The following is a 12,156-nucleotide window of genomic DNA, read 5'->3' on the forward strand; positions in this document are numbered from 1 at the left end:
CGTTTTACGTTGATGATTAAGATACCTTTTTTTGCATTTGAGGGGAGTTTCCCATACAATTTGTGTACACAAAAAGTGAACATTCTATTAAAATTCTTGGTTGGATCACCCTATGATTCACTCACCAAACCCACCAAACCAATCAAACTCACAAAGAGACTAATTTCCTTCTGGTATTATACAGGGTTGTAGTATGGTTGCTTATGATAGGTACAAAAATGCCTAGTCAATCGGTCACTAGGAATACAGTCTGGAGGGACAAGAGATTTTGTGTACTAGATTTTCACTCGGCTCCTACAAGAACTTCTTTTCTATTCTTTGCTTATAATCTATTATTACACTTTTGTCATAATGCTTGTAGTACTAGTTAGTAGTATGTAGTTGAGTGTATAGATTGGACCCACACCGCGCCAAGCCTCCCGGGAAATCCTTCCACCGAGGGATTTTTTTTTGGTGCCGCGCATCACTCGGCAGCTCTCTGCAGTGATTTAACACACCTCGGATTGGCTTTCAATCTTGGCCTCTATGTTCTCTCAAATTGTCACCGCTGCTAAGGGCCTTTTCACGCGACCAGAGTCTGAAGAGACATCCCCAGATCCTGCTAGCAGCAACGCCCCGACTACTTCGAAAATGGTGACCGCCACTCGTCAACGGGTTGTCAAGCCCGAGCAATCTACAGAGGAACCCGTTACCAACGGCGTCGCCAAGGGAGGCAAGAGAAAGGCACAGGGCACCAACACAGAAAAGCCCGACCAAAAGCAAACCAAGCGGAGGAAGCGGGATAGCCTCGAAGCTGCCGAAGCGACCAACGATACCCTTGCACAGAATGGCAAGCACGAAGAAGACAGCTCGAAGCCGACAGAATCCGTGCCAAAAGGACATCGCCGCTTCGACAGTGAAGAGCCCGACATGACAGAGGAACCTCTAACTCAAGCGACCACGAACGTCTCTAACAACGATGAAGACGATAGCGACAGTGACAGCGACGATGATGCACCGGAGACGATCGACAACTCTGCCCAACTTATGAAGATTAAGGAACAGGCGAAGCGACAAGAAAAAATCAAGCAACAGTGAGTGTCTCGTTAGCGCTACGCCGAACTAATACATGGGAAATCGTCTAACATTCTCCCGCAGAGAGGAGCAAGCAAAGAGAGAAAAGCGAAGGAAATTAGACGAGCGCCGAAAAGTCCAAGCTAAATCTTCGAAGACCAAGGAGATCTCTCCCATCGATGACCTGCTGTCCGAGAGCACGGCTACCCTCCAAGGATCGATCACACAAGACGCACGGCGGGCCGCTCTCCCCGCTTTGCTTCCCGATGACATTTTGAATGCCGAACCCGCAGAGCGACCGCTCACACCACCTGCCGAGGACTCATTTGCAGTACCAAAGAAGTCTAGCAAGCTGAGATTTTTGGAGAAAAGCGAAAGAGCCCCGAAGGACATGCAGGTGGGAGATGTTACGATCCGAGTGTTGGATGCGCCATCTTCATCAAAGTCCGGCTCTAAGCCCGTGCTGGCACCGAAAGCCTCCAAGGCTGGCCGCGATGTCAAGAACAACTGGATGAAGAGGGACCAAAGCTCTGGCAAAGTCAATGGGCTACGGAGGACAGCGGGTGGACCATCGGGTTTCGTGCGGCGGTGAAAATAGCTGGAGTTTTCAATTTGTATAGATATCTAACGAACCATCTTGATACGGCCTGGTGATGGCCTCGGGCGCTTTGTGAATAATCTTGCATGATGAGTGTGCAATAGTCGACTATAGTCATTGGCATATTTTACTACTATCCTTTCGGGCTGTGTGACTTACTAAGGATGTACCTGCATTTTGTTTCAAAACAGCACTATGGTAATACCATATCGCCAGAGAGTAGTACTATGCTAGTATTGTGTCTTGTAGTTCCAAGTTCCAACGTCCAACGTGCACATTCGTACTACTCCTAGTTAGTAGACATTCAACGTCGGATCCACCGCGATGACTAAAGTGGAGCACGTGCGAAGCTCCGACCTTGGAAGCAGCTCGACTTTTCGCAGCTTCCACTCTCCAATTCCCCCATTTCTTCCTCCCTGGCGGAGTTTGCCTGTTCACCATGGCATCCGCATCAGAAGATTCACCGTTACTGCCTCAGCCGAATCCCCCCTCGCCACGGGCAACTCGCCCTCCGCGGTCAGTGACGTTCAATCCGTTGACGACAATCAGCACCTACGGCGGTACCACCCACTCCGATCCGACCTTCCGACCTCTACAGACTGGTTCACCTCCAGTTCAGAATATTAATGCGCAGGGTGGACACCCTCGTACTGGGGGCCAGCCGATGCTCTCCGCGTTGAATAGCAAACTTCGTCGTCGCAATAGTTATGGCGCCCCCCCTCACTGCACCGAACACGCCTGCAGGCTCCAAGATTGGCCCGCAACGTACCACGAAGAAAGCGCAAAAGCTCAAGCTGCTCCCTGATCCCGTTACCGCTGAAGAAGAAGATGGTGATTTTCCCCGCGATGTCTATTCGCAAATCACGCGCATCAAGGAACCCGCCGCACGGAGCCATGCTGCACGTCTAGGCAAAGCCGACCGCGATCGTATTCCCCGAGTCACTGCATACTGCACTGCCAACTCATACCGCCTGGAAGGTGTCATCAAGTTCCTGAAGTCCCGCGCTAAGTCTCGTGGGGCGAATCCCAAGCTGTTTGACGAGTGCGTTTATTCCCCATTCGACTATCAATTCGAAGAAAAGCAGAAGGGAGGCCGGCTCTTCCCTGTTGGCGGGAACAATGGACACCATGAACGGCGCACTAGTGAGCGCAGATATTCGGACAGTGCGGTGGAAGTAGAGGACAACACCAAGACACGACGAGAAGACTTGATCGACTTTCGCGATGAATCAGGCCGCCCAGTCGATGTCGATTCAGAACACGCAGTATCAGCACCGCAATCGGATGAAAACTTCGATATTGACACGACCATTCATACACCCGAGATATTTCTTTTCGACTACGGCACTGTTGTGTTATGGGGTATGAGCCCTGCGCATGAATCCCGCTTTTTATCAGATATTTCCAAGTTTGCGTCCTCGATCTTAAGTCCGGATGACACGCAGATTGAGAATTTCAATTTCTACTACGCTCGCGAATACCAGGCGCGCATATACAATGATTTTATCTCACTCCGAGACCCGCGCAACCATATGATTAAATTGGCAATTTCCCATGCACTGGCCCAATCGGTGAAGACCTCTCTCTTCGAGGATCTTGTATCTGAAACCATTTCCGACACAGCTCCGCTCCCAGCTCAGATCGCACAAACGGGTAGCGTCAACCTGACTCGTCGGCAAATCAACATGCAGATTGGCGAGCTTTTCATCCTTCGAATCAATATCCATTTACAGGGGTCCGTTCTCGATAGCCCGGAGCTTTTCTGGGCGGAACCTCAGCTCGAACCCGTCTATCAAGCTGTTCGAAGTTATCTGGAGATGGATCAGCGAGTCAGCTTGCTCACCGAGCGACTAGATGTCATTGCAGATCTTCTCGCCGTGCTTAAAGATCAATTGACACATCGCCATGGAGAATACCTAGAATGGATCGGTACGTACGAACTAAACACGTATACCAGAGCCTACTAACTTCTATCCCAGTAATTGTTCTCATCGGCGCAGAGATCTTGGTCGCCGTTCTTAACATCGTTGTCGATCTCTACGCTGGAGTCGATTAAGGCCTTATCTGCGCAAGGATTACAGATCTTCCACATTTAGAACGCCGAAAAATGAATACCAACCAGAGACATGGAGAGAGAACCGGATTCCTCCCATTTCGATCGACAGTCGCGGTCAAGGCCCGAAGAAACCCATTTGCATTATCGCAAACAGATGTGTATACCATTACGTTACGCAATGCACCTTGCCGCCGTGATACAGAATCAGCTACGACAGTACTCTACTCCAGATATGCGCTGCCCGGAGAGGGAATATCCTTGGTCCGCATCAATCTGATATCTATTTGCCACCGAACGCACGACCACACACAGGACCTGGTAACGGCAACATCTCACCTTCCTTTTCGGTCAAGCACACGACACAATCACCCACATCCCGCCCCATTTTGACTTGACTGTACATGAAAAAGATGCGAGCTCACCAATACATTAATCCCATCTGCCTTTTGACTGTTATGCTGGTATGGACTTTCGGTGGTTATCTGGCTATGTGGCTTTACTTTCAAGGAACGCGATTATGGCGCACCTTGCACATTCAAAGTTACAGGACCAAGGTTGTCTGTCAATACATACATTTCCGAATGAATACCAGTTCAGCTTTACTAGTAATTATGTACCACACTGATCTTCCGAGTAGAACAAACATTATACCATATTAGTACTCAAGCTCAAATGGCTCAGATAAATCATTTTGCAGATATAGTATACGCAGAAAGGATGAAATGTCGTATGAATGCGCTCCTTCATTTTTCACGCTAATCATAACTCCATCTATTAAAATAGAATACAATTGGCCCCGATAAACGAAGCAGTTAGATTTAGATACTCCACCCGAGTGAAGAAAAGAGACCTCAGGAACCGTAAAACCATCGCTGTAAGAAATCAAAGAACCCAGACCTAGCATAACAGATAATCGAGAAAAAAAAATGTCAAGCAGAGGTTAGGTCCATATGGTGACAAGAAAACCCCAGAACCAGCCCAGAAAAGGAAAGAAAAAAAGAAAAACATCGAATGATAGAAGGGAGAAAGAAAGAACGGAAATAACCAAAGGAAGGCGGCAAGAGGAAGATACGATGTACCTTCTTCTCAACCCTCAATCTTCGGCTCTTTCGCATCCATATCCATTGGCGTGGTCCCGGAGTCTGCTTGGTCTGCACTCTCGGCTGGCTGCTCACTCTGTCCTTCTTCACGGTTATCTTGGCTGTGCGTACTCGCCGCAGCGGGGGTATCGTCGCCCTCGGCACCACTGCCGGCCTGCACGCGGAAAGACGAGCTGAGATCCTGTTGACTGGGCGCGGGAGCTAGACGAGGCAGCGCAGCGGGGTCGGCGGATTCCGCGGCATTATCTTGGGCTTGGCCGTCATCTTCGCCTTGTTCGCCGGCGACGTTGGACTTGCGGGAGCGCTTGATGCGCAAGGGACGGTCTTCGGGCTGTGAGGGAGGATGATAGTCTCGTTAGAATGAACGGTTCTTAAAGGATTGACAATGGTATATATGGCACAGGGCAAGGAAACGAAAAACGAAAGCGAGGGGAACAGATCGATAGTGAGAAAAGCTGAGGAAATTGGCAAAACTCACAGTTGGGGGCTGCTCATCCGAGCTTCCCTCGGTCTCATCCTCTAGAGAAGGACCATTGCGACCCGACGCACCACCACTCATTCCATTGATAGAAGCAACATTCGACATCATAGCCACGGCGCGAGCCCGTAATTCCGGATCCGCGGCGCCGGCCTGGGCTTCCTCAGTCATACCAGTGACTTTGGCAAGACGCTCAAGCAGCATGCAGGACTCGAGGCGCATCTTCTGAATATATTGCCAGCCGCGACGGTTGCGGGTGCGCATGAGCTCGTTCTCGGCTTCGACCTCCGCAAGGCGTTTCTTTAGGGCGATACATTTGCGCTTGTAGGCTATTTCCACGCTGGGCGGGTTCAAAGACGGTGCGGATGTTGGGGGGCGAGCTTCCATTGTGAGTTGAAACTGTGAATTTGGAGGGAAAAATGGATGAAAGGGGTCGGGTATATCGCGTTGTTGGCTGATCTGCGGGTTGGTTGTGTTGGGTTCAGACTGATTTTCAGATTGTTCAATGAAGGGAGGGAAGGGGAGGGAAGGAAGTTTGAGAGAGGGGTTTGGGTATATAAAGGGGGCGGATGGGGCCTGGAGGAAGAGCAGAAGAAGACAGAGGAAAGGCGCGGGTCCTAACGTGGTGCAGGCGCAGCTGCAGCACCGGCGAGTCTCACGGGAGTCTCTTTTGGTTCTGCCGAGATAGCCAGGGCGGTGAATAGCTAAGGTAGTGATTCCCAGCTGTTACTCCATACTCTAGATTCTTTCATTTATTTATTGCACTTCCGAAGTATTATATCAACCGTTCACAAACTGAGATATGCTATGAAATGTTCTATCTAATGCCCACCAGTGGTCGGGAGACCCAAGAATACCTTGAATGAATCATAACTGGATCATATGTGGTCAGTATACCTAGCTTTCAATTCCCACACGACAGACAGATTCAACTTACATTAGCCACTGGAAGCCTGTCAATGTACCTAGCATCACGATACGGACGGGAAGGCCATTCCAGAGCCCCGAGAACCCGATATTGCCATAGATTCGTGACACGGCCGTCATGGCACCCTCGCCAGCTAATTAATGGGTGGTCAGCAAGCGGAACAAAGAAATGGGAAAGAAGGGAAAGCAAAGAGAGAAAAAAGACTCACCTTTTCGATCGGCATTCAACTTGCTAACCATAACATCGGCCGGATGACTGACCACAGCGCAGAAAATACCGGCAATGTAACCACCCAGGAAACTCACCCCTGTCTGGGTCACCTGGTTATAGCTCTCCTTGGGCTTACCCATGGTCTTGTAGATCAACTTGACCGTTTCCTCAAAGGTAGCAAACTTGGTCATGGTGTAAGGAATCTGACGCGCCCACAGCGGGTAAAGACCCTTGTAAAGACCACTGAATCCCTCCTTGGCGACAATGCGGCTCCAGCCTTCGCGGAGGTTATTCGCATAGGGCGGCAGAGTGGTCTGCATGCGGACCTTGATGGCCTCCATCGGACACAGCGCCATGTCGGCGAAGAATTCGGCGGACGCACTGGCGCCTAGGAAGACTAGGGTGCGATTGGTTTCTGGGAATAGCTGGTCGCCGTATAGGTACTTGAAGTACTCATAAAGTCCATACTTGCCGGCGCCCTGGAACGGTATCCTATGAAGGTGGGCGACCATCCGAAAAAGACACCGCGGAGGCCCTCCTTGGCGAAGATTGATCGCCATGCGGATATGTTGGAGGTGTAGATCTTGGGATCGACTTGGCGACGGCACTTGACCAGGTCGAGGGGAGTGACTGAGGTGTGAGTCGGTCCTATAGGGAGTTAGAGCATGTCAATTTCAAAGAAAATAAAATATTTCCTTTGAGAATAGGTCAAGGAAGGGTCCGCATACCACAAGCTGCGATGGAAGAAGAGATTAGCTGGTGCACGATCTGGGGGAGGGGCTACTATCATAGCCTACCGATGATGCCGCCGAACATGCAGCTATAGAAATACTTGGCAGAGTTCGGCTCGATCTTCCCAAAGGGGAGCTTGCGCTCGGGTTGGACTTTGGCCATGATGAAGAGTAGAGAGGTTGTGAAGATGAACAAACAGAAGAGAAAGCTGACGGCAGAAAGAAAGCAAGAATCGAAGGCCATGGCGTCACACTCATGCATCCCAATTTCAGGGCGGTGCCGTTCAGACCGACGCGAACGGCTAGCCCGGCACACTTACTGATTGGGCCTATGGGATCCCATGGTGCCCAGATGCCTTATCGGCCCTAAATCTGTGCGTACTGTGCATACTGTGCATACTGTACATAATTTGTGGTCGCGGATCGCATAACTGGCAGTCTAGTCCAGTCCCGTCCTACATGTCCAGAGTGCTACGAATGGAGTGATATCCCCCGTCTATAAAAACAATGATGACGTCATGGCAGCTACAGCTCACAAGAAGCAGGCGAAACCAATCAACGAGTTAATTACGTGCCAGTTTAGTGTACTACAAATATTGAGGACCGGGAAATAGTAGTTACAGCTTGAGAGTTATATTGTACAATTCATGCAATCCCGGAAGCTCCAGGTCCTACCCATCTGTAATCGCTAGTAATTGCTGCGCCCGCTAGAGGATCTTTATCTCTATGCATCAGATGAAGTTGATAGTTGACACCCCATCCATTGGGTTTTATGTTCCCGATAATCTCACTAAGAGCTGAGTCCAGATTCAGGTGCAGACTCAGGTGCACCGCCGGAGCTGAGATCCCCTCGAATTCGCTCAGCCTCACGAGCAAGGGTCAACGCCAGCTTGATCCCAAGTTTAGATCCTACTCGTGATAACACAGTCCGAATTTGCGATACTTGTTCCGGCGTAGGCATCCCGGAGGAGAGGATATACCACATCGGCCAGAGTAGCCCGTACCCTTGACCAGCACGTATGGTCCAATTGCCATCTGTCGTCCGGATAGATCGGCCGAGGGTATCCACATCGCCCAAAGAGAAGGGGATACTCCGACAGACATCTGTTGTCATTTCCTGAATGATTGCGCGTAGGCTGTCCTCACTCAATGGGGACTGGGTGGACGCGGAGCCACCGCGCTTGCTCTTTTTCTTCATAATCGCGAGCAGACTTCGGTTCAAATTGAGCAGAAGCTGTTGGAGCATAACCCGTGCTGCTCGATAGTAGTTCCAGACCACGGTATTGGAGATGTGATTGTAGGTCAGCAGTGCATCACCCTGGGACGAGTATACAACCAGTGGCAGCCAGCGCTCGGTCAAATGTAATGTCCATTGTGAAAGCTCAAAATCACATTCACGCCCGAGGGAAATCCAAGATTCCACGGTCGCTTGATCCGGTGGTTTAGAAGACGATTGTATTGCCAGCATCAGTGTGCTGATTTTGGACGCAGCGAGCATGAGTCGCTCGATTGGGTCGTTGCTGTCCAGAAAAGACAACACCCAGTTAATATCGTATCTTGGTTTATCTCCCAAGGCGAGGATTTCAACAAACTGGAGCAAAAAGAAATCAATACCATGCTTCTGGAAAATATGGGCTGTGAAGAGACATACAGTATGTGTAAAGGCGAAGTTGAACATATCACGACCCATCTGGGATTCCAGTTGGCCCTCGCCCCGGACTTTCATCAAGAATTCGAACCCCGCTGTATGTGAGCTATACAGCCCATTTCGTTCGCCACTTATATCTTCGAAAAGCGAGAGGAGCACCACCGCCGCAAAAGTCTCGTCTTGAACCGCCGTAGAAGGCTCTGCCAAAGCATCTCGTAAGCTGCGCAGGGCCTTCCCATACCCCTGACGAGCCTTCATGACAAATTGCGGCGCGTTTGAAATATTGCCAAAAGTCATCAGAGAGGTTGCGTCCACTGCATGGCGAAGGCACGAGGACGATGCCTTCCAGTCGTTCCGCTCAACAGCGCGTGCATATAAATTAGGCACATATTCGAGATGGCTCATACCATCTTCGAATTCGGCAGATATTGTATATTGGTCAAAGAAATAACATATTGCGCGGTGTTCCCATGTGGAATCCGCGATTTGAATCGTCGTTAACGAATGCTCTCGAGTCTGGTTTCCGCGACGGATGTCAATGACTCCAGAGTGATCAGCCGGGGTACTCGGCGTGGTAGTATTTTGACTGTCGCTATCACTTGACGATGAGCTCGCATCTTTCCTCACCAATCGTTCAGTCTTCCTGGTCTCATTGCGAAAGACCGCATCTGGTCGGTATCCCGGACAAGGCCGGCCATAAACACCACAGTTACGACATCCGGGGCGACCTTCATCACACTAAGGAGCGTCAGCTAAAGGTTTTCTTTTCTCATTCGGTAGAGGCGTCAGGAATCAAGGCAAACAATCATTGGAAAAATGTAGCGTGACTCCATCCATGGTGCTTTACCTTTATCTTGCGTTTACGACACAGGTGACATCCAGTGCTTGGCTTACCGCCATACACCATTTTTCACCCCCCAGAACTCCGTCGGAACAAAAAAAGGGCCCAGGACTCGGACAATCGGCGGGGGGTTGAAAAGGCTCCGCTCTTCGACTGGGACGAACTGGAGGGTTCCACAGACCACGGGGGAGGGGCCGCTTATCGTCGATGGTGCGCAAGTCGGCTCGGCTATCTGATCCGAGTGAAGCGCCCCTATGCACATAGTACCTAGACCGGGATGTGCGAACTAACTCTCCGGATTGAAAGGGTCAACACGAACAAAAACAAAAACAACCTCGCTGGCCTCGACACAGGAGAGAGTGAGACACACGTTTTGGCAAGAGTCGCGTGCGTACGTGGAAGAAGACGGATACAAAGAAGATTAGTCATTAGTCAGCTCTACTGTCCGGGGCCCCGAGCAGGTGAAATTGCGATCTAGGGTTGAACAAGCTTATGAACGGTTCTGATTCGATTAGAAGAAAATGGGAATATGGAAGATTCTTTTATAGTCAGCGTGCATTATGTGACTCATTCTACATTGATTGCGTTGCAATGCGTGGTCTTGCTTCTTCTGATGATCCTATCAATACTAACTAACTAACTAGTATGCGGGAAGTACATCAGTCTATCGGTTCCCAAAAAGGAACCCGTCATCAAAGCCTTTGGGAGAGCCACGAAATCAAAATCAGCCAGTCAACAAAGTTGAAAACAGAGAAAATGACGAAAAATGTGCATCTTGTATTGGGGTATTAGTTGAAACTGAGTAAGGTGGTGTTAACCCGCCAAGATGGCTCACCTGGTCAGAGGCAAAGACGACGCGCATACACCTGCCCGTACATCCTGTAGTACCTCGTGTACAGATAGACAGGTCCTCTTGGTCGAAACCAGCCTCCGTCAGGTTTCCGGGTTGCCGAGGTTGCGCGATTTCCCCCTCCAACGGTTCAACCAGGCTACGTTTGTTAAAGGGCGCCTTCGGGCCTGTAAGAGAGGAACCCTCCCCATGAGAGGCCTGAACGTGCTGGTACTTCGAGATATGAGGCCTGGCTCAAACAGAGCATACGTTTTCTCTCTTTTTTTCTTTCTTTTTGATTTGGGGAGATCATCTGCCTTCCCCCCTTCCCTCAACTCACCCACCAGTATCTACTGGTACTTGTCGTTCTTCTGTCTCGTCCACGTTCTTCCCTATGATTGCTACTTTCGTCGAAGGCTTCCTTACTATATAGTGATCCCTTCGTATCTGAGCACCTCACATTTTATAATATACCTCGTTAATAACCAAGTGTCACTTTTCCTGCTATTCTTTAAAATATCATACAGGAAACAATTCAACAATGCCACTAGCACTTTCTACCGTTGTTCTCGCAGAATAAACCCCTCGCTCGTCTTCCAAAGGGCTAGCTTGGTCTCGAGGGGGAATCTTCGGTTCGGTCAACAGTCACATTTGTCGTCACTCGAATCTCGTCTGAGGGTTGCGAGCTGATATCTTCTTTCGAGTCATTCTGTGTTGTCCCAGTCTCCCTTTTTGCCCGCTTGGCACAAACAAGCTTGCTACTATGTGCTATCTCCACGTGGGATTGCCTCCAAGATCGAGAAGCCTCTCGTGGAGTCTCCCGCCGGTCAGATAAATTATAAGTTTCATGGTTTGGAAGATAGCTTTGGTTACTAGAAAGACCTAGCAATGATCGAAGATTGGGGAACTGGAAAGTTACCAGCGCTTTAAAAGAGGGCACGCAGGAGATGAAAACACCCACTCCCAGCTCTGCAGATGACCAATTGAGGGTCTGAACGAGCGACCCTATGATATTCTGTTAGCCATATATTGACCCCCACATGACTGTTTCAACTTACAAGTATGGTCGGTTGAAAAGTTACTTAGATAGGTCCCTCGAATGATACTGGCCACCGTCACCCTAGAAAATCCATTAGCTAAGGAATGATGTGATAAACAATGGAAGCACTCACAAGCCACCAAGTCCAAACATTACCATCAGCCCCGCTTTTTTCCCAATCGACGTCTTGAGTCGTAAAAGTTTGGGAACGGGAAGGGTGATGAGAGCCACATCAGTCACTAACCGGACCGCAAACGAGACATAATAGAAAGTCAGTAGATCCAGACAATGCCCCTCCTGGGCACCGGCGGCGTCCCAGGCTCTTGCAACCGGCCAACATTGGAAGATAACAATGAAGAATCCAGCGATGGACTCGCCCACAATGACTGCTAAAACGCAGCAACAAAGTATCCTAAACAATTTGCCAGGGAAGATCTTGAGATAGAAAAGGCAAAAAGAAGCCTTGATTGCACAAATGGCAACGACATATGCCAGTTCTGAGACGAAGTCCAGCTGGGCGATTACTGGGGTCAATTGCAGGATCAATTCAAGTGGCAGAATCAATGCTCACTTTAAGAAACATCCCTATCTTACGCTCATCGTGAATTGTGTCAATGTGATGCCCGTACCCGTATCGAGTCACTA

General features: G+C 49.7%; 6 protein-coding genes across 6 annotated transcripts; 2 read left to right on the forward strand and 4 right to left on the reverse strand.

The window, feature by feature from the left end:
- Nucleotides 1-525: 525 nt before the first annotated feature.
- Nucleotides 526-1,645, forward strand: N7509_001667 (uncharacterized protein; the record flags this gene model as incomplete). The annotated part of the gene is made up of 2 exons (XM_056626304.1): nt 526-1,073; nt 1,138-1,645. 2 exons carry the CDS (start codon nt 526-528, stop codon nt 1,643-1,645), a joined length of 1,056 nt encoding a protein of 351 aa, XP_056492099.1.
- A 445-nt stretch (nt 1,646-2,090) lies between these two features.
- On the forward strand, nt 2,091-3,707 carry N7509_001668 (YagE family protein; the record flags this gene model as incomplete). The annotated part of the gene is given in 3 exon segments (XM_056626305.1): nt 2,091-2,346; nt 2,357-3,580; nt 3,631-3,707. The coding sequence occupies 3 exon segments, from the start codon at nt 2,091-2,093 to the stop codon at nt 3,705-3,707; spliced, it is 1,557 nt and encodes a 518-aa protein (XP_056492100.1).
- A 1,086-nt stretch (nt 3,708-4,793) lies between these two features.
- On the reverse strand, nt 4,794-5,672 carry N7509_001669 (uncharacterized protein; the record flags this gene model as incomplete). Its single annotated transcript, XM_056626306.1, has 2 exons — nt 4,794-5,138; nt 5,286-5,672. The coding sequence occupies 2 exons, from the start codon at nt 5,670-5,672 to the stop codon at nt 4,794-4,796; spliced, it is 732 nt and encodes a 243-aa protein (XP_056492101.1).
- A 546-nt stretch (nt 5,673-6,218) lies between these two features.
- N7509_001670 (putative mitochondrial phosphate transporter Pic2) lies at nt 6,219-7,317 on the reverse strand (the record flags this gene model as incomplete). Its single annotated transcript, XM_056626307.1, has 3 exons — nt 6,219-6,346; nt 6,422-7,071; nt 7,256-7,317. The coding sequence occupies 3 exons, from the start codon at nt 7,315-7,317 to the stop codon at nt 6,219-6,221; spliced, it is 840 nt and encodes a 279-aa protein (XP_056492102.1).
- Nucleotides 7,318-7,944: 627 nt separating this feature from the next.
- N7509_001671 (putative C6 transcription factor) lies at nt 7,945-9,709 on the reverse strand (the record flags this gene model as incomplete). Its single annotated transcript, XM_056626308.1, has 2 exons — nt 7,945-9,540; nt 9,650-9,709. The coding sequence occupies 2 exons, from the start codon at nt 9,707-9,709 to the stop codon at nt 7,945-7,947; spliced, it is 1,656 nt and encodes a 551-aa protein (XP_056492103.1).
- Nucleotides 9,710-11,076: 1,367 nt separating this feature from the next.
- N7509_001672 (uncharacterized protein) lies at nt 11,077-12,151 on the reverse strand (the record flags this gene model as incomplete). Its single annotated transcript, XM_056626309.1, has 4 exons — nt 11,077-11,477; nt 11,531-11,592; nt 11,645-12,035; nt 12,106-12,151. Coding segments are annotated over 4 exons (900 nt in total), but the record flags the coding sequence as incomplete, so codon positions are not given.
- Between the last annotated feature and the right edge of the window lie 5 nt (nt 12,152-12,156).

Source organism: Penicillium cosmopolitanum (assembly GCF_028827165.1).
Source record: "Penicillium cosmopolitanum strain IBT 29677 chromosome Unknown utg000004l:1.0-4361866.0:1.0-4365735.0, whole genome shotgun sequence".
NCBI classification, from domain to species: domain Eukaryota; kingdom Fungi; phylum Ascomycota; class Eurotiomycetes; order Eurotiales; family Aspergillaceae; genus Penicillium; species Penicillium cosmopolitanum.